The sequence below is a fragment of the Colletotrichum siamense genome, assembly GCF_013390195.1.
Source record: "Colletotrichum siamense strain Cg363 chromosome Unknown KSG_Cg363_contig07, whole genome shotgun sequence".
Lineage (NCBI taxonomy): Eukaryota > Fungi > Ascomycota > Sordariomycetes > Glomerellales > Glomerellaceae > Colletotrichum > Colletotrichum siamense.
Window position 1 is genome coordinate 2,651,960 of NW_023501020.1, and position 18,722 is coordinate 2,670,681.

An 18,722-nucleotide genomic window follows, 5' to 3' on the forward strand; every position below is an offset into this window, starting at 1 on the left:
GTAGCTTGTGGTGTGAGGAAAGGAATCCCGGACTTCATCCAGTGTAAATTGGAATTTCAGTGGCTTATGACGCTAGGGCGCCCGTGTACCTGGGACGGTCCCTGGTTTTCTGGCGGACACGGCGGATCAGGCCCCCTGGCAAACCGGGCGCTAGCGCTGTTTGGGCGGAGCTTCGAATGTGTTGGCCTGTGGAGACCTCATGCTGAGTCCGCAGTCCTCCGACCGCCGGCCGGGGGCCGCATGATGTTTGGTAGATGAGCACACACAATGAGATTGAAGATTGAAGGGTCGAATACCGTCGCCGTCTTTGTATTCCCAAATATTATCGTAAATGTGCATGCTTCTTACAATCGCCTCAACTCCCCTCAGTGGAAACAAGTGCCGGTTTACCCACGGCGCGTAGATCTAGGTGGTAATCTAGATGCAAGAGCCCATGAAGGCCGAACGTCATGATGTTGTTGTACAGAGTCCCTCTTAGTCCTCGTCATTGTCCATGGTCTCCTCGAACCCCTCTGAGTCCTCAGTCTCCTCTGAATCCGTAGAATATTGTTTCTCTTTGGGCACGTCCACAAAGTCAACTTCGTTGCGGTCATCCTCTTCTTCACCGTCAACCTCGGCCTCAACTTCAGCATCCTTGGAGTCTTCTGAAAAGGCCACGACCTTGGAAGTCGGCGATTTCTTCGGTGGCTCCAAAACATCACCACTCCAGGGTTTGCATTCTTTGACCAGCTCCCCACACCTGAGACAGGTCCAACCCTCGCCCTCCTCTCGCTCCAGCCGGGTCGCGAGACAGACGAAGCAGTATATGCAACCGCAAGGAATAGTCTCGTATGGGTTTGTAATATCTGTTTGGGCCGATCCAATGACACCGCTCGAGGCCGCAGCCGCCATGATCTCGGTCTCCGTAGTTGCCAGAGCGTTCTGGTCCTGGTAGCAGATGGCGCAAGTGCGCTCCGGCAGAAAGCCGTACTCTCCGTTGGCCGACTTGTCTTCGTCTCCGCTAGTCGTCATGATTGACTTTGTCTTGCGCCACGTTCGTGATATCCATCTCCTCCATCGATTGATGCCGATAAGTGGGAGAACAAATAGAAGAAACTCGGTGAAGGCATGCCAGACGAGCTGCCGATTGAGGTATTCGAAAGACACCTCACGGCTCACCTGGCTTGTTGGTGGAGCGAGGCGCATACGTAGTACTCTGTCCAAGAGGGTGCGATATCTCCCCTGCAGGAGGAAAACCAGGAAGGAGACGAAGGCTGCTCCCGCGTGTATGGTGGTGATTCTCGATGTGATGCGCGACAGTCGCTGGAGGCGTGGATTGGGATCACCATATCCTTCGTCATGCTCCAGCAGCCAGTTCTCCCATTTGTCCCAGCCGTATCTTCCAAAGACAGTCGCCAGTCCGTAGAGGGACTTTTGCCATCTGGAGGGCGCCACTAAAACAGAGCCGTCCTTGCGCGCGTCGGTATATTTCAGGTTCTGCAACGCTGCACCATAGGTCGCATCGTGGTCCCACACGGTGAGCTTGAATAGCACCGCGCGCAGTGCCAAGAGAATCTCAGCTGACCAGTCGTCTTTCAGGTGGCCGCCGGCAAAGTATTTGAGCGCATCACCAACCTGACCGCGCAGGAGCTCCAGCAACTCGTCGTCTAATAATTCGGCGTCGACCTGTCCGACTCTGAATGCCGGACGCGTGCCGTCCTGGGAGGAGATGGCGTCCCATGCTGATCCGAGTCGGCTAAAGGGGAAGGGCAGCCGGTCAATCTGGGCGCGTGCTCGTGATGATTCGTGTTGCGCGGCGATTCGGGCGGCGTTCTCTGCTTCGCGGGCTTGTCGTCGGGCTGCCAGGCGCTGCTGCGCTTGCGCAAAGTTGGTCGATGTCATCTGGGCGGCATTGGGCGGTGGAATGTGCAGGCGAGATGCAAATTGCTGAGCATCACACCTCTTGCCCAGGTTGTCGAAGACGACGGGGGGGATGGGAAGTTGGATGGGTGTCGGAAAATGAGCCGAGGTCCGCCGTTCCAGCGAGCGACTCGCAGTAGGCCAGTCCACTGCCGCGGGCAACAATGCTGGGGGACAGGCGGTGGTATGGGCCGAAATGTCGGCCGGCGGAGCATCTGACGTACCGGGGCGCCCGGGCCACCCTTTGCACTTACTGCTCCCTGCAAAGATCTCCACGTTGCGCCGGGTACGAATGCCTCCATCGGCTCTCCACTGACTGTCCGTTATCAAAGACCCCGATATTCGAGTCTGAATACCGACCAAACCTCCGTCCGCCCTGCAGGTCCCCTGTTGTGGCTTGCCCGACCTTATTACCACATCATAGTCACGGCGTCAAAACTACTTTTGGGGACGTCGGCGACCATCTTACAAACCATATCTGTCATGCATTGCACTCTGCATCAACACTGCGGGTGAACCAGCTTACCTCAGATGGTGTGTCACCTCGACAAGCGAGGTCCCGGCCTCATCCCGGCGGGAAGCGTCAACACTGATTGCTTGGGACGAACTCAACGCGACCTCCAGCGCCCTCTACGCTCCCTGCATCGGATATGGCCGCGCGCGCCAGTCCCCATTCTGATGCTTGTTCCCTTCTTCTTGTCTCTATCGTCACCGCTGCTTGTCGGGCCTATGCACTCCAAGCGATACTCGAACAACGATTCGCTACCTTGACCTACCGGCATGCCAGAGCCTGCAGCTACACCCAGACAGGAAGCACCCTCTACGCAACCACCAATACATTGCTGACTTTAAGAACTGACCGCAGCCCAGATCACATCTACTCGTCCCCCTGATTGGCCATTGCCGGTCATCAAGATGAGAATCTAAGTCAAGCTTATGTCGAAACCCCTTGCCCCGGTCCCAAAAGTCGGGATGGCTTTGCAAAAGAGCTGTTATGGCTGTGCCGGCTCGTACGACCTGTCTTCCGGTGCAGAAGCGTGGCGTTCTTTGGTCCCCGCCCTTTGCTCTGGAATCTTCATTATCCCGCTTCTTGAGCATGATGGTTGATCTAGCTATCGGACTTAAGCGATACCCTTGGCTGAATCGTGGCGCATGTTTGCTTCATGGAATTCTCACGATGTGGTAACGTTACTCAGTCACAATTTGGATCATGAGCGAGCAAGCCTGGCAGCAGGGAATGCTCTCATTACAGCCCCCGAGGAGGTTCGGAGTTCTGCCAGGCGTCTGTGCCAGCTGACAGCACGGGAAGTCCGTTCCAAAGTTGGGTTCTCTCTGGTATCACGCACATTTCCCCGTTCCTGCATTCATCATGTATCAAACGGTTGAAGGCCGTTTCAAGCCAATCCTTCTTGAACACAATGTCGTGACTTCAGGTGCCATAGAAGTTTCACGCGCTCCAGCGTCTCGGAGAATGAATCGGAATCCGATACTCGGCTAGACATGACTTTGAGCCAGCTCTTAGGGCTGACGGGAAAAGCGGGAAGGCTCAGCCTAGGCAACGTGCAGCAGGCTGATTAGCAAGTGCTACACGTGCAGGATAACTAAGACCCGTTTCAACCAGGTGTACATCCTAACGTTATTTGTCCAATCAACCGGAGCGTGGTGGTGTTGTTGGACCAGCCTCGACGTAACCCAGCCCCAATACGGACCCTCGACAGAAGCTTACCAAGCTGCTTCTATTTTTCACTCTATGGCTCAAAGACTCATATCCACGCCATTTCGTCCTTCAAACCCCATCCAGGCGAGGGAATAATGCCTGACCAGGCTCTCAACATGTGCGGAGTGGCGGCGGACATGGGCCTCCCGCAGCAGTCGGTGCTGCTCATACCGACTTTACTCAGGCACTCACACCTTTGCCCGTTTTGCTCTTGCGTCACTGCATTGCTTACCTGCCAGAACCGTTTAATGGGAAAACGTAACATTGAGGCATCCGGCCGAGTTGACCAGGGTTGAGAGTGCTCCACGACGCACCTGCCGTCGTCTTCATCATCCTACGAGTTACATAAACAACGCCAACCCTCGCCGCTCAACTTCTGATCATCACGAGGCCATCGAATGCTCCAGAACAATCAACTTCTTCTTTCTTTGATCCTACCTACGAAGAACAAGCTGTGGCCAGACTCGCGGTACACAAGATGGAATCCGAGACGACATCCAGCCCGGGGTCAGCCAGTGGCATGACGGATTTCCAACCGCGTGCCGGCGCTACGAGGTCCAAGGCCACCATTCGAGCATCATTGGCCTGTGTTCCATGCAGGTCCAAGCATGTTAAGTGCGACTCAGCTTTGCCTGCTTGCCTTCGATGCCGCTTAGAGGAAAAGACGTGTTACTATGCCAAGTCCAGGAGAGGCATTCGAGATCCCAAAAAGCGAAGCCTTATCAACGATCCCATTGGACCCCCTTCAGCTCCATCGGAGACCGCGACATCATTTCCCTCTCCAGAACTGGCCAACTTTGACTTTCCCATCAACGTAGTCGACAGGCTACCGGGAGGTTGGTCGCTGAACAAGGCACAGTTCCCCGACCCTAGGATGGCCTCGCCAACTTCATTCTTGTTCGACCTCTATTTCACCAACTTCCACGACACACACTCGTGGCTTCTACCCAAGCCCCAGCTCCTAAGCCAAATCCGGTCTGACCCTCAGTCCTTTCACTTCCTCGCCAGCTGCATCACCTATGTGGGATCTCTCTTTTCTAGAGCCATCTCTTCGGACGAGTTGAGGGAGAAAGCGTTCAGCCTGGCTAGTGGAGGGCTCCCAATGACTCCTTGGACGGTCCAGGGGCTTCTCGTCCTAAGCGTGGCGGCCTTTGGAGAGAACCGAGTGGATTTGAGCAACGGCTGGATGGACGCGGCGGTTCAGATGGCACTTGACCTTGGAATGCACGAGAGGGCATTTGCAGATGCGGAGCCAGATCTATTCATGGCCGAAAGCTTCCGCAGAACATACTGGGCGCTCTATTTTCATGGCAACATGCGAGCGATGCGCGAGGGCTTGCCGAGTTTCACTCTCCTTGGGGTCGTAGCAACCACGGGGCTGCCTTGTGAAGAATGGGAGTATCAGTCAGGAGTAAGTGGACTGTTACCTTTCTCTGGAACGGGAAGCTGACTGCGAAAAGGAAATTCCACAACCCATATCTCTGGCACAATACGACGCCAGGGATCCCATGGACGATAGAAGCTATTCCTCGTGGACTTACTTGATCGACCTCTGCCGGCTTTGTGGGGAGTTGGTTCTCCCAATGTCTACGCTGCCTCGTGAATTATTAGCAAATACCGTCGACCGAGCCGATTCCAGACTGGTCGGATGGCTGATCAGTTTGCCCAAGTGGAAGCAACAGTTGGTCGATTCTGGTGGCGCTGTAGATATGATTCTCTTCCATGCAATGGCCTACGCTCACAGGTATGTGACTGACTCCTATCTGCTTCTGGTCCAGGCTCCTGACGTAATGGTTTCAGTTTGAGAATAAGAATGCAGCTGCCCCTCGGAGCCTTGGATCTCGGTATCCGAGATCTCTTGAGTCTTGGTCCGCTCTTCAAGACACGCGAATCACCACCGTCTCGGAATCCAGTATCTCACACTGCGCCATACCAGTGGCTCGAGTGCTCGACAGCGCTCCAAGCAGGACTTTCAACCATCGGCTTGTTCAACTTTTCGCTACCTCCAGCCAAGTACAGTCCGGCATGCATAATCGGACTACGAGGGGCTGCGCTGCCCCTACTCGACGCAAAGATGTATGGGGCAGTCCAGTCGCCCGCCTTGCGAGAGAAGCTTGACCTCCTGTTGGGCGTCTTGAAGGTTGCCGGAGAAATGTGGCCCATTGCGAAGAACATTGGTAACGAGGTGAATGACTTGCTGAGAGACATGGACGCCACGAGCCACCGTAACATGGTCCCGCGCTTTGACCCGTGTCTAGATGCCTTCATCAACGACATGACATCTTCGGGGAATGCGGAAGAGCCTAGTATGTTCGCCTTTTCCGAACCACGGACAGCGGACGAAATGCTTCACTGGAGTACGGGCTTGACTGGAACATTTCAAGTCTAAGAGAAGGTCGGCTTGGCGACTACGAAAGAAGGGGAGGTTTTTCCATGTTGTGTTATATTTTCTTCGATTTATCACGTTCAATGTTTGTTTCATGAAGGGAAAAGCGGTTTTTGTCAACGTCGAGCAATCCAAGCTTTTTGCAATTGCTACAGTCTAATATTTCAAACCCGACAGGAAGAGGAGTTATGGCGTGTCTATATATACCACAGAAACAAAAACAATTAGGAGTTTGCTTTTCAATAGGTAGTCATTAGAGAAATGCATGTTTTACAAAGCGTAACAAACATTCGATATCGGGGAATGCGCAACTGGGGGTAGTCTCTGACAAACCGGCCGGATACCAGCCGAAGAGCAAACTGGTCTGGCCTCGGCGAGCTGCTTGGCGAGGGTTTGAAGGCACAGAAAAGGTAGGGGAATGAAGCAAAATGTAGTTGAATAGGTTCAAGCAGCTAGGCCCATGCTCGAAATGCTGCTTCTGGAAGTCAGTGACGGTAGGACAGGAAATTCCATGCAATATCAGCCGAAGAAACCTTCTTTTTGTACCTGTAAGGTAGGTACCCAAGTTTCTAACTACCCCAGGTACCTACCTTAGGCAGGCAAAGTAAAGCGCGCAGGTTTGCCTCACGTCGTGCTTCTTTCCCTTTTGAGGTGTGGTGATCCTGGGCTGCTTGCCGTTTCCATTTGCACAGTGCACCGTTTCTTCAGCGCCCCACTACCCCGCGATGGGCGCCCTGTGCCAACCCGGAACCTAACTGTGAGAGTGTCCCAACGCGCCAGTTAGTGAGTTGCCCCGCCACAGGCGATAACGCCTGGCGTGCCTAAATTTCCTACCGCCTCCCCGCCGCCTTTTCCATACGAGAACCTCCTTCCGATTCGAACGTCATTACGTCGACCTCTTTGGGACCAACGAAACCGGTACCGACGTCTTGGTCGCTCACCAGGAAGACCGCAACGATGAGCTTCGCTATTGAGGTGCCCGGCGATGCCAACCCTCTCAGCCTGCAGGAGCTCTGCAGAGCCCTCGAGTCTGCGACCTCGACCGACTATGCCCGTAGACAGGCCGCTGGCCAGCAGCTCACATCATGGGAAACCGAGAAGGGTTATTTCTCCTCCTTGCAGGTAAATAGCTTCCCCAATTAGCTTCTCTGATTTGGCACCATAAGCTAACGTTTCTTACCGCAGACCATCTTCCTGGACAAGTCCCTTCCCTTCGACATCCGATTCCTGGCCGTGATCCAGCTCAAGAACGGCATCGACAAGTGCTGGCGTCTGCTCTCAAATATCAAAGGCGGCTTGGATCCCGAGGAAAAGAACCTCATTCGACAACGCTTGTTCCAGGGTACACTGGAAGAGGAGGAGAAGGGCCTCTCGCTGCACAACTCTTTGGTTACCGCCAAGGTCATTAGAATTGACTACCCTCAACACTGGCCGGATGCCCTGTCCAACATTATTGGTCTTGTCAGAGGCTCCAAGGATGGCAATCAACAACATTTGCACGGTTCTCTGCAGATCCTGCTCCGCGTTGTCAAGGAACTGGGCACCGCTCGTCTGCGGAGATCGCAAACGGCACTCCAATCCGTCACTCCTGAAATTGTGTACTTGCTTGGAGAAGTTTACACGGAGAAGTCGGCAGTCTGGATGGGATTCCTCACAAACGGACGTGGCGACGAAGATGAGGCCGACTTGGCCATGCTCATCAGCCTGATTTCTCTCAAGATACTGCGCCGCCTGCTCGTTGTTGGCTACGAGTCACCGCATAACGACAAGACGGTTCAGCAGTTTTGGACTGTGTCACAAAACCATTTTGGCCAGTTCCTCGGTTTTGTGAGCCATGACTCTCACGTACCGGCCCCTTACCAAGATACCGTAGGAAAGCACCTGTTGCAGTTTACCAAGCTTCACATCGACATGTCCGAGTCACACCCTGCCAGCTTCGCTGTTCTTCCTAACTCTCTACCCCTTGTACACGCATACTGGGACCTGGTTGCCAAATTCGCCGAAGTTTTCGAGAAGTCGGGGGGAATTCGCCAGTCATCCGGTGACTCTGGACAATCAGAGTCAAAGTCCAAGGTGGAGGGCCCCTTGCTGGAGAGGCTCGCGCTTAGAGCCCTGCTCTTGATGAGATCATGTTTGAGGATAGCGTTCTACCCAAAGCAAACCTTCAAGTACAAGAGCACAGAGGCCAAGAAGGACGAGAACGATGCTGTGGCCCTCATCAAGCAGGAGCTTCTCAAGGACGACTTCGTGGTTCAAATGGCAAACATTATCATCACACATCTCTTCGTCTTCCGGAAAGCGGATCTGGACGCCTGGGAAGAAGAGCCAGAGGAATGGGAGCAACAAGAGCAGAGTGAAGGCAATGCGTACGAATGGGAGGTGCGCCCCTGTGCCGAGAAACTCTTCCTGGACCTTCTCGTCAACTTCAAGCAACTCATGATACCCCCCCTCCTTTCCTACTTTGAGACTGCGACAAACCCACAAGCAGATATCGCTACCAAGGAGGCAGTGTACACTGCTTTGGGCTTGGCCGCACCGAACGTTGCCAATCACTTCGACTTTGATGCCTTACTGGTTTCTACTGTTGTTCAGGATGCCCAGCAGCAAGGACCTCTTTACAAAGTCCTCCGCCGCCGAATCGCGATCATGGTCAGCCAATGGGTCACTGTCAAAATCGCTGATGGTAGCAGACCACTAATCTACGAAATGTTCCGTCATTTCCTTAATCCTTCCGATGCTACAAACGATGTCGTCGTTCGTATTACCGCCGCGCGTCAACTTCGATGGATCGTGGATGAGCTTGCTTTCAGCGCGGAAGCTTTCCTCCCTTATGCCGCCGATGTACTGAATGAGCTTCTTCAACTGCTTCAGAATGTTGACATCGACGAGACGAAGCTGGCTGTTTTGGAGTCCATGCGCATTCTGGTGACGAGACTGGAGCATCATGTTTCCCAGTTTGGAGATTTCATCATGTCTAGTCTCCCAAGCATCTGGGAGAACTCTGGGACAGAGGAGTACATGATCAAGCAAGCCATCATTGCCATCTTCGCCGCCTTAGTCATGTCTATGGGCAGTGATTCTCAGAGATATCAGCACTTGATGGTCCCTCTATTGTCAGAGGCAGCAAAGACTGGCTCTGATCTCCACACATATTTGATTGACGAAGTTCTAGATCTGTGGAACTCGGTTTTGATGCAGAGCAACCCTCCTGTCTCTGCTGACATTATGAGCATAGCAGAGCTTTCCCTGCCTCTTCTGGAGTACCAGACTGAGACCGCGGCAGTAGCCCTTTCGGTCGTTGAGTCTTATATCCTTTTGGGTACACAGGCGGTCCTCGAGGACAGGCTGCGACGGCCATTTTTGCAGGCTTTATCCGGGGTCCTCGACTCCAAGAGTCGGGAACAGGTTCGACAGGGCACGGTCTGCATCGAATATATGATTCGTGCTGCGTCGGAGCTGGGCGGAGCTAATGGCACGTCGGTCATTATTCAAGATATGCTGGAGACTGGATTCCTCAAAAAGATCTTGGAGAACCTTCATAATGCCTGGGAGGCCAACCAAACCACTGGACCGAACAAGAAGGTTAGCAAGCTGAGCACCATAACAGAGCGCGACTACTTTGCGATCCTTTCTCGACTGATTATTGCCGACCCGGCGCTCTTCGTCACGATGCTGTCATCGTTTGGGCCCGTGGAACACGTCTGGGCCTGGCTGAGCGGGGAGTGGTTTTTCCATCTCGATGGTGTTGATCATCTTGAGCGACAGAAGTTGTCCCTTCTAGCTCTGACGCGTCTCTTGGAACTTCCTCAACCCATGCAGAACTTGGCTCTGGCCAAGCTTCAGGACTACTTCACACTATGGACAGGCACCATTTCCGAACTTCAGGACGGCTTGACGGATGGGACCGACTCTCTGATTTGGTCAGAGATGGAGCCCAATGATTATGAGACGCCGAAAAGCCTGAAGGAGACGGAATGGACCCAAAAAGACCCCATTCACACGGTCAACGCCATGTACTTTGTCAAGGAGCGCCTTCAAGATGTGGTCCAGCGCTCAGGAGGCGAACAGCAATTCGAGCAGGAGTGGGCCATCAATGTGGATAAGGACGTACTGCAGAAGTTTTGGAGTTTGACCCAGGTCACGGGAAGTGCATAGAGAGGGCGGCAGTATTTCTTCGCTTGTTTTCGGGTTGCGAATCGGACATATGGGAAGGGATGATTACGAATGCATGAACACAAAGAGATAGAGGGGGCGTACGCCAGCTTCCAATCAGTGGAAGCCTAAACAAGAGAATATACCACAAGTGCAAAGGTATCCAAGTTGATTTCTAAAAGTCTGTAATATCCCGCGTTGTTGCAATTGTCCGCTCGCCGCTCTACAACTTACTCTGGCCGTCCTGGGGAACCTTCACGACGACCTTGCCCCACGTGCCTCTGCTACCCAGCGCTATCAAGGCATCCGGAATACGGTCGAGTCCAACGAACTCTTCGTCTGTGAATTCTGTGCCGCGCAGCTTGCCCTCGGCGACGAGCTTCATGATTCCCTCCCAGACCTTGACCACAGTCTCCTTCTCCCTCACGGCGTATTGGCCCCAGAAGATGCCCACAAGACTGATATTCTTCAGGAGAACCTTGTTCATGGCGACCTTCTCAATCTTGCCAGCCGCGAAACCAATGATGAGGATGCGGCCGTTCCACGCGGTACACTTGGTGCTGGCGTCGACCATGCCAACGGGGTCGTAGACGATGTCGACACCGCGGCCGCCGGGGGTGAGCTTCTTCACCTGCGCGGGCCACTCGGGATCGCGGTAGTCGACGACGTGGTCGGCGCCGAAGGACTTTGCAACGTCGAGCTTGCGCGGGGTGGAGGCCGTGGCGATGACGGTGGCGCCGAAGGCCTTTGCGACCTGGACGGCGGCCAGGCCGACGCCGCCGGCGGCGGCGTGGACGAGGACGATGTCGCCGGGCTTGATGCCGGCGCGGACGACGAGGGCGCCATAGGAGGTCGGGGCGGTGATGAAGAGGCCGGCGGCTTCCTGGAAGGACCAGCCGTCCGGGACGGGGAGGAGCTCCTTCTCGCGGGCGACACACTTCTCGGCGAAGGCGCCTTGTGTTGCGCCGAAGACGCGGGCGCCGACGGGGAATTTGGCCTTGGCCGGGGCTTTCAGGACCGTGCCGGCGAATTCGCAGCCGGATGTCCACGGAAATGCTGGGTTGGGTGTGAGATGGGAGGTTTATGCATGAGACGGCAGGGTGACTTACGGGGCTGGGTTTGGTATTTGCCTTGGATCTGGAGGATGTCGAAGAAGTTTGCGGCCGTGGCGTGGACTTGGATGAGGTATTCATCGTCCTTCTTGGGGACGGGCTCCGGAAGTTCTGTTACACGGAGCTCCTTGGGAGACTGTTGATTCGAGCGTGTGAGTTTTCTCGATTATTTATGTGAGCCGTGTCTGCGTCGGTGAGCGTACCTTGACATATTCCTTGATTTGGATGCCGCGCATTGTGATGAATCTTGGTGATCTAGATCGACTACTAAAGGGCACAGGGAAAGGAGGGAGGTTCAATTGAAACTTAAGTTGACGGTATACAAAGTTGTATTTTTACTGAAGAGGTAGCCGGATGAGCTGGAGATGTCTACGGAGGAAGAATACAAGGAGGTTCAAAGCTTTAGATGTGATTTAGTGCAATCTCTCGGAGCTTACACCCAGCTGGTTGCTACCCCAGACGGACGGTCTCAGAGACGCCGAGGGGGAGGAGAGCCGAGGCATAATCGGTGGGTCGGTGTCTGAATTCCGGGGGAGAAAAGCTGGGGCTCGAGCCACACTGATGTTGCTCGCCGGCTGCCCAACTGCCCTCCCCGCCACGTTGCCGCTGTTGTGTTGGCGTCATATCAGCTACCGCACCTGCCGTGGCGTGTGGCGACGACGGTGATGGATTCGTGGCTAGTGTGTCACGGCATGGTGTTGATGAGATGCAGATTCGCACACGACGTGTCGGAACAGTGCTGTTATGGACAGATAAAATGAATGTCAATCGGGTGCTGTAGTTCACGAGACGTCCGTCAAGAACCAGCTTCCCAGGTTAATTTGCTTGAGATACCCAAGTTAGATCAGAGGAAGAATACAAAGCGTGGCCACATGCTGGTAATATTTGGCATCAGATGGCATTCTTACATGACCATCAAGATTGAATACAAAATCGATGTGGAAGGCCATGGATGACGATGGAAGCGATGACTGTGAAGCACCCTGAGGCTGCTTTTAGTTGGAGCTAGGGGTGTTCACTGCCTGCCTGTTCGACCCTGGATAAGGTACCTGAGTAGAGGTATCGTGGTAGCGAATCTGGGGCCCCTATTGCGACAAACTCAATGACCACTGTCAGATGCGACTGACGAGTTGCAAGAGTTCTGTTCGGGCTGATCTGCAATGCAAAGCCTCCAACGGGTAAGCGTGGAAGAGATAAAGAGAATGGGCGCCTGCTTATTAGGTATGTTCACAGTCCCTCAGTCGAGTCTGTGTGTTGCTGCAACGCGGACAGCGGATGGACGGGAACAGCAGCAGCAGCAGACGGTCCAGATCGCGGAACCACAGCGCCATTGGCCCACCCGAATGCACCTGTCGCACTGGAACCCTGACCGAGCCAACCCTGGCACTCCCGCCCCACCAGCGTTAGCGTGCTGCGGCAAAGAGCACCCAATTCGTGAGCTTCCCACTGGCGAACGCTGCACCGCACAGCGCCCACTGTCCACTGGACCAGTGTTGCCCCTCTCGGCTCCAGCCCACACTGCGAGTGCAAGTGTCCAATCCACCGTCACCAACCACTGACGTCCAATCTGCGACCGCAGCTACCGACCGTCCGGCCACCTACCTTTGACTGCCTAATAACTGATCCTCTTCTTCCTCCTGCCTCTGCCTCTGTCCGGCTTCACGTACCTCGTCTACCCACCTTGCTGTCTATTCTCCGAGATCCCAACAGCTCCTTCTCCGTTGGCCATCCTTCCTCTCATCTTTCTTCCACCCTTCTCTTTGCCTCTCTACCTCTCCGCGACCTGCTCACCCACGAGCAGCCACATCGTCATTGCATTCGCGATACCCCGAACTCGAAATACCTAGCATACATCCAACAACACACAAGCTCCATCTACGCAGCATCGACACTGGACAAGGCCATGGCCGACAACGCAGAGGGCACCAGTGATGCCCAGGTCACCTTCAAGGTGAAGACGGGCCAGGATAGCAACCACGTCATCACCATGCCCGAGTCGGCCACCGTGCTCGACCTCAAGACCAAGCTGGCCGGCGACGACTTTGAGAAGGTCCCCGTTGAGCGCCAGCGCCTCATCTACTCTGGCCGCGTCATGAAGAACGACGATAGCCTCGCCACCTACAAGATCAAGCCTAACAACACTATCCACATGGTCAAGAGCGCCGCCAGCAACCCCGCGCCTCAGCCCGCCGCTTCCCCCTCCGCACCCGCCGCTCCTGCTGTTCCTACCAACATGCAGGCCGGTACCGCCAATAACCTTCTCGCCGGCCTCACAGGAGCCAGATACGCCGGTCATATCAACCTGCCTAGCCGCGAGACTTTCGGAGCCGATGGAGGTGTAAGTCCTTACCTACCCAAATCTTACAATCAAACACCCCGTTGCATGAGCTAATATTATCGCTTCAGATGGGCGCCCCGCCATCCGACGACCAGCTGGCCCAGATGCTGGCCGATCCTTCGATGCTCCAGACGATGAATGCGGCCCTCGACAACCCCGACTTCATTAACTACATGATTCAGAGCAATCCTCATCTACGCAACGTTCCTAATGCCCGCGAGATCATTCAGTCACCTTTTATGCGCCAGATGATGACGAACCCGGACATGCTCCGTAACGTAATGAGAATGCAACGCAGCATGGCCGGAGGAGGTGGCAACACGGCCTTCCCAGCACCCGGCGCCACCGACACCACCCCGGCTGAAGCTGCGGCCGCTGGCCAGCAAGGAAACGCCCAGGCCAATCCATTCGCCGGCTTCCCAGGCTTCCCTGGTATGCCTCCCATGGGTGGCGGTATGGAAGGATTGGGTGATCTCAGTGCGCTGTTTGGCCCTGGTAGCCCATTTGCGCCTCCTCAACAAGGCGCGGGAGCTGGAGCCGGAGCCGCCGATGCTGCAGGCACCACGACGGGCGAGCAGAACACAACCGGAGCCACTGCTGGAGCTACAGCAAATGCTCAGGGTGCGCAAGGCGGCAACACCACGAGCCCGCCTCCGGCCAACCCCTTCGCTGCCCTTTTCGCGCCCCCTCCCTACGCGGGTCAGGGCCAAGGTCAGGGTCAAGGCCAGGGACAGACACCTGCGAACCCCTTCGCCTCTCCGTTTGGCCAGATCAACCCCGAGATGATGCAGCAGATGATGAACATGTGGGGACTTGGTGGTGCAGGCGGCGCAGGCGCAGGTGGCTCTCCTGCTCCCCCGGACAACCGTCCTCCCGAGGAGCGATACGCTGAGCAGTTGCGCCAGCTCAACGACATGGGCTTTTTCGACTTTGATAGAAACGTGGCGGCTCTGAGAAGGAGCGGCGGCAGTGTGCAGGGTGCGATTGAGCATCTTCTCAGCTCTTAATGACTGTGGAGGCATGTTATTCGGTGGAAAGTAGGGAGGTCGTGTCATTTGGCTAGGAGAGCGTCGCAAGAGGACACGCTTTAATGGTTGATAGGCCTTTTGAAAGGGAGAAGCACATACCCTACCTAGTTGCCTTGGGCCTTAGTACTGGCAGTTTCGGGGAGACAGGAAATTGACCAGGCACGACGTTTATGACTGTTCGCTTTACGTTTCTACACGGACGGCTTGGAGTGAGGATTGCTGTAATAGTAGTTCCTCGTGTTTTCACATTGACAAAGAAAATTATCATCCAGTGCGATTCACTTGGCCTGATTCGTGATGTTGTTATATCATTTAGTTTTGGGTCCGCGTGATGGCTGTAGTGACCTCCGTGGATAAGGTAGCTCTGATGGGGCGATTAGTCCACACAGCTCAGAAAACGTGCACCTCAACGAGACTAAGTTTCCTCCATCAACTCATCGGTCATCCCGCTGATACTGCTGTGTTGGAGTCTACAGGACACAACGACGAATGATTTTCATCTGAAAATGTAGCAAGAATGATTCAGGGCATTTTCTATGCAAGGTTTCTGCCCAAGGAGGGTGAGTGATGGATGTCCTCAGACCCAAATCATCGCCTAGAGCCTCATCAACCACGTCCCTCACCTACATCTTGCCGCTGACCATCTGCCACTCGACAGGCCCGCACATTGTGGCTCAGTCACCGCCGGGATGCATCACATCCGCGCCCGGCGCGACGAAGCCGCCGCTCATCGACTGGGACGTGATGCAGGAGTACATCATGCCGCGCAAGGCCTTCTTCAATCGCTACATGACGGTGCAGGACCCGGAGGGCAAGTACGCCGTCCTGGGCTTCCCGGTGCTGATCCCGCATGAGAAGTACCAGCGCAACGAGTTCATCTTCAACTTTGGCATCGTGCTGGATGTCGATGCGGACCAGGCGCCGTATGAGCCGGTGGTGCGGCGGCTCGCGGTCACATTCAAGGAGATGGAGAAGCAGAACGAGTATCTGAGCCAGGAGGGCTCCGGGGGAGGGGAGCGCAGACCGATCGAGACGCTCTTGGAGATTGTCAAGGAGGATCTGAATAATTACGGCGAGTGCATGATTCCCGTCGGTGAGTTGCTCATATCTTCTTCCGAAGCGAGTCGTTGCTGGTCTACTGACACTGCCCCCCGCAAGACGACGCCAACACAATCAACATGAAGCTCTTCCCGCACCACGCCACCCCGCCGCAGGTAAAGGGCTGGCACGTACCAGTCGCCAAGATGAAGTTCGCCGAGATCGTCGACCCGACGTGGGACCTGACGATGCAGAAGGTGGTCGCGCACATTGACGGCGTCAACGACGTGCGGCGCATCGCCTGGGCCGCCGACGTGTCGCTGGACCTCGCCAAGCTCGCGCTGCGCCACCTGCTCTACTACGACACCGTGCTGCTGCTCGACATGTTCTTCTTCGGGTCGTGCTACGCGCCGCGGCCGGGGATCCACGACTTCGTCGCGGACCGCGACGGCATCGTTGACGAGTGTGCGGCGTACGTGTGCATCCACGCCCGGCAGCGCATCAGCAACTTCATGCTCATCAAGCTGATGACGAGCTTCTGCGTGGGCAAGAGCGTGATGGAGTGGCTGCGCGGACACCAGGAGGCCGGGTTCGACGTGTTGCGGTATGTTGACGTGCGTCGGCTGGTGCAGTTTGGCGTGATCAAGGGGTGTCTTTACCGTGCGCACAAGTATGTCGTCTCGAAGCAGTACCTGGCGGCGCTGGCGACGGGGCAGGCGCGGCCCAAGGCTGGCGGGGATCCTCTGCAGAAGTATACGGACGGGTGCCACACGTTTGACCAGATCATCACGGAGAACAACCTGACGGATGCGGAGATTATGGAGAAGCTCAAAGCTCTGCCGGTGCCGAGCGGGGATTTGACAGTGTTCTATCGTTGAGGTATCTGATTTGGAATTCATGATGGGAATGGTATTTTTACATTTTATTTAGCGTGTTATACATGTCAGTGTACAGGCATTGTACATGGTATCGTAACTTCTAGAGCTCCAGTCAACTCTTTCTATTTGGCCCTCGTCAGCTCGTCCCGCACCTTTTGGCGCTCGCTCTTCGTAGGAAATCTGATGTCCGGATTGTTCACAACGGCAATCTCCGTCTCCTCCTCGGCCAGCCTCTCCGCTACCATGCGGTTCAGCTCCTTGCGGGACAACCTCACTCCATCCCTCTCGGCAATCTCCCGCAACTTCTGGATCGTCTTGCGTGTCTTGCCCTTGAAGGGCTCGCCGGGGTACTCCTTGCCGCTTTCATCCCACTGTACGTCGCTGACGACCTCGATGATGCGCACGTTGTGCTTGCCCTTGCGAAGGATAAGGACGCGGCCGTCGATCAGGAACTTGGGCACGTCTTCAGGGAACCACATCTTCACGGGCGTCCAGTCCAGGTTGCCCGGCACGAGCCCGCGCATGTCCTGGCCCGGGGCCGCGGCGACGTAGGCAGCGCCCTGCTTGGCGATGCGGTGGCCCTCGCTGACGGAGGAGGCCAGGCCTGCGGCATAGAGAATACGGGCAATGCCTTGTCTGTAGATGAGGTCGTGCGGCAGCTGCATGTCCATCTTCGGGGCGTTGTTCAGGTTAACTTGGTTGCCCTCGATGACCTCGCCAGTGGGGGCTTGGCCTTTGCCGTGAATGAACTTGTGCTGGTTCTGTTCGCGGACCGCGACCGAGGGGCCGTGTACGAGGAAGACGACCTCGAAGGCGAGGGTGTGCTGGGCGATGCGCTTGGAGGGGTCCTCCGCGTGCTCGGCCATGGTCTTCTGGATCGACTCGATGGGCATGAAGGTGAAGAGGCGGAGGAGCTTCTCGACCTCGGCGTCGGAGCGTCTGACAAAGTAGCCGTAGAGGTCGAAGGGGCTGGTGTTCACGCCGTCGAGCCAGACGGCGTTGCCGGCGCTCTTGCCAAACTTGGCGCCGGAGCTGTCTGTGAGGAGGGGCACTGTGAAGCCGATGGGGTCATCTGTCCAGTTGCCGGGCATCTTGAAGAGGGGGTTTTCCTCGGAGTCGCGGATCGTCTTGACGGCGTCGATACCGGCGACGATGTTGCCGAACTGGTCGGAGCCTCCGATCTGCATCTGGACACCCATCTTTTGGTACAGGTGCCAAAAGTCCCAGCCCTGCATCATGGGATAGACGAATTCTGCGAGAGACATACCGTCGCCGTTTTCCATCTTGTTCTTGACGCTGATTACCCCAATTAGCAATAACCCCGCTGATAGTGAGCGGCCGTGTATACTTACGTGTCGCGGGTCAGCATAGGCCCTATCCGCATGTAACGCCCCAGTCTCTTCATCACTTCATACATTGAAAGACTCTGCCACCACATGTTGTTGTTCACCAAGGCCCTGTTCGCCGATTTGTCCAGCTTTATGCCATGTTTCTGGGCGAGCGCTTCCACGTTGGCCCATATCTTCTTCATCTGGTAGTGGATCTTTGTGATGTTTACTGATATTTCGCTGTTCGCCATAGCCTCGCGCGTCTTCAACCGGCCCGTGGGATCGCCTATTCTACCCGTCGCACCTCCAACCAGCGATACCGCAGGATATCCTTGCAGCCACATCCACATCAGCGGCATGAAGGGCAGGAGGTGGCCGACGTGGAGTGACGGGGCGGTCGGGTCGACACCGACATAAGCGCCTATCCGTTTCGTTCGCAAGAGCTCTTTGACTTGTGGTGTACGTCTGAGTCTGGGGTTAGCCATCGGCCTTGGAGGGGTTCGAGGGGGAAGAGGGCGCCAAGCTGCTCACCCTGCGACGTCCTTGATGAAGCCACGCTCCTCGAAGAGGTCCCAGATGTGAGGAACTTCTCCTTTCTTGATTAGTTCAGCGCGGTTCTCCCAGTCGAGTTCCGCATTCTTGCGCTTCTCGAGCACCTTTTGCGTGATCCATCTTTGCTGATTCTGCAATAACTGCACCGCCGGTACCCTGGCGCATCGACTGCAGATGTTCCGCCGCAATTCGGGGAGGCGGGGCCCCAATGACGACAACATCGTTCAGGCGAATTCGTCGTGTAAGCCGCTTTTGAACGCTTCACTTGTCAACACATTGAAAAGGATGAAAGAG

General features: G+C 55.5%; 6 protein-coding genes across 6 annotated transcripts; 4 read left to right on the plus strand and 2 right to left on the minus strand.

Moving 5' to 3' along the window:
- Nucleotides 1–4,094: 4,094 nt before the first annotated feature.
- On the plus strand, nucleotides 4,095–6,005 carry CGCS363_v011025 (uncharacterized protein; the record flags this gene model as incomplete). The annotated part of the gene is made up of 3 exons (XM_036642874.1): nucleotides 4,095–5,027; nucleotides 5,077–5,360; nucleotides 5,417–6,005. 3 exons carry the CDS (start codon nucleotides 4,095–4,097, stop codon nucleotides 6,003–6,005), a joined length of 1,806 nt encoding a protein of 601 aa, XP_036491563.1.
- Nucleotides 6,006–6,959: 954 nt separating this feature from the next.
- On the plus strand, nucleotides 6,960–10,157 carry Ipo11 (Importin-11; the record flags this gene model as incomplete). The annotated part of the gene is made up of 2 exons (XM_036642875.1): nucleotides 6,960–7,124; nucleotides 7,188–10,157. 2 exons carry the CDS (start codon nucleotides 6,960–6,962, stop codon nucleotides 10,155–10,157), a joined length of 3,135 nt encoding a protein of 1,044 aa, XP_036491714.1.
- Nucleotides 10,158–10,377: 220 nt separating this feature from the next.
- On the minus strand, nucleotides 10,378–11,502 carry CGCS363_v011027 (Quinone oxidoreductase-like protein 2-like protein; the record flags this gene model as incomplete). The annotated part of the gene is made up of 3 exons (XM_036642876.1): nucleotides 10,378–11,210; nucleotides 11,264–11,402; nucleotides 11,470–11,502. 3 exons carry the CDS (start codon nucleotides 11,500–11,502, stop codon nucleotides 10,378–10,380), a joined length of 1,005 nt encoding a protein of 334 aa, XP_036491562.1.
- A 1,667-nt stretch (nucleotides 11,503–13,169) lies between these two features.
- dph1 (Deubiquitination-protection protein dph1) lies at nucleotides 13,170–14,611 on the plus strand (the record flags this gene model as incomplete). Its single annotated transcript, XM_036642877.1, has 2 exons — nucleotides 13,170–13,604; nucleotides 13,673–14,611. 2 exons carry the CDS (start codon nucleotides 13,170–13,172, stop codon nucleotides 14,609–14,611), a joined length of 1,374 nt encoding a protein of 457 aa, XP_036492130.1.
- A 538-nt stretch (nucleotides 14,612–15,149) lies between these two features.
- CGCS363_v011029 (Nitrogen permease regulator 2-like protein) lies at nucleotides 15,150–16,548 on the plus strand (the record flags this gene model as incomplete). The annotated part of the gene is made up of 3 exons (XM_036642878.1): nucleotides 15,150–15,192; nucleotides 15,291–15,725; nucleotides 15,791–16,548. The coding sequence occupies 3 exons, from the start codon at nucleotides 15,150–15,152 to the stop codon at nucleotides 16,546–16,548; spliced, it is 1,236 nt and encodes a 411-aa protein (XP_036491767.1).
- Nucleotides 16,549–16,670: 122 nt separating this feature from the next.
- CGCS363_v011030 (Tyrosine--tRNA ligase) lies at nucleotides 16,671–18,649 on the minus strand (the record flags this gene model as incomplete). The annotated part of the gene is made up of 3 exons (XM_036642879.1): nucleotides 16,671–17,844; nucleotides 17,901–18,341; nucleotides 18,408–18,649. The coding sequence occupies 3 exons, from the start codon at nucleotides 18,647–18,649 to the stop codon at nucleotides 16,671–16,673; spliced, it is 1,857 nt and encodes a 618-aa protein (XP_036492418.1).
- Between the last annotated feature and the right edge of the window lie 73 nt (nucleotides 18,650–18,722).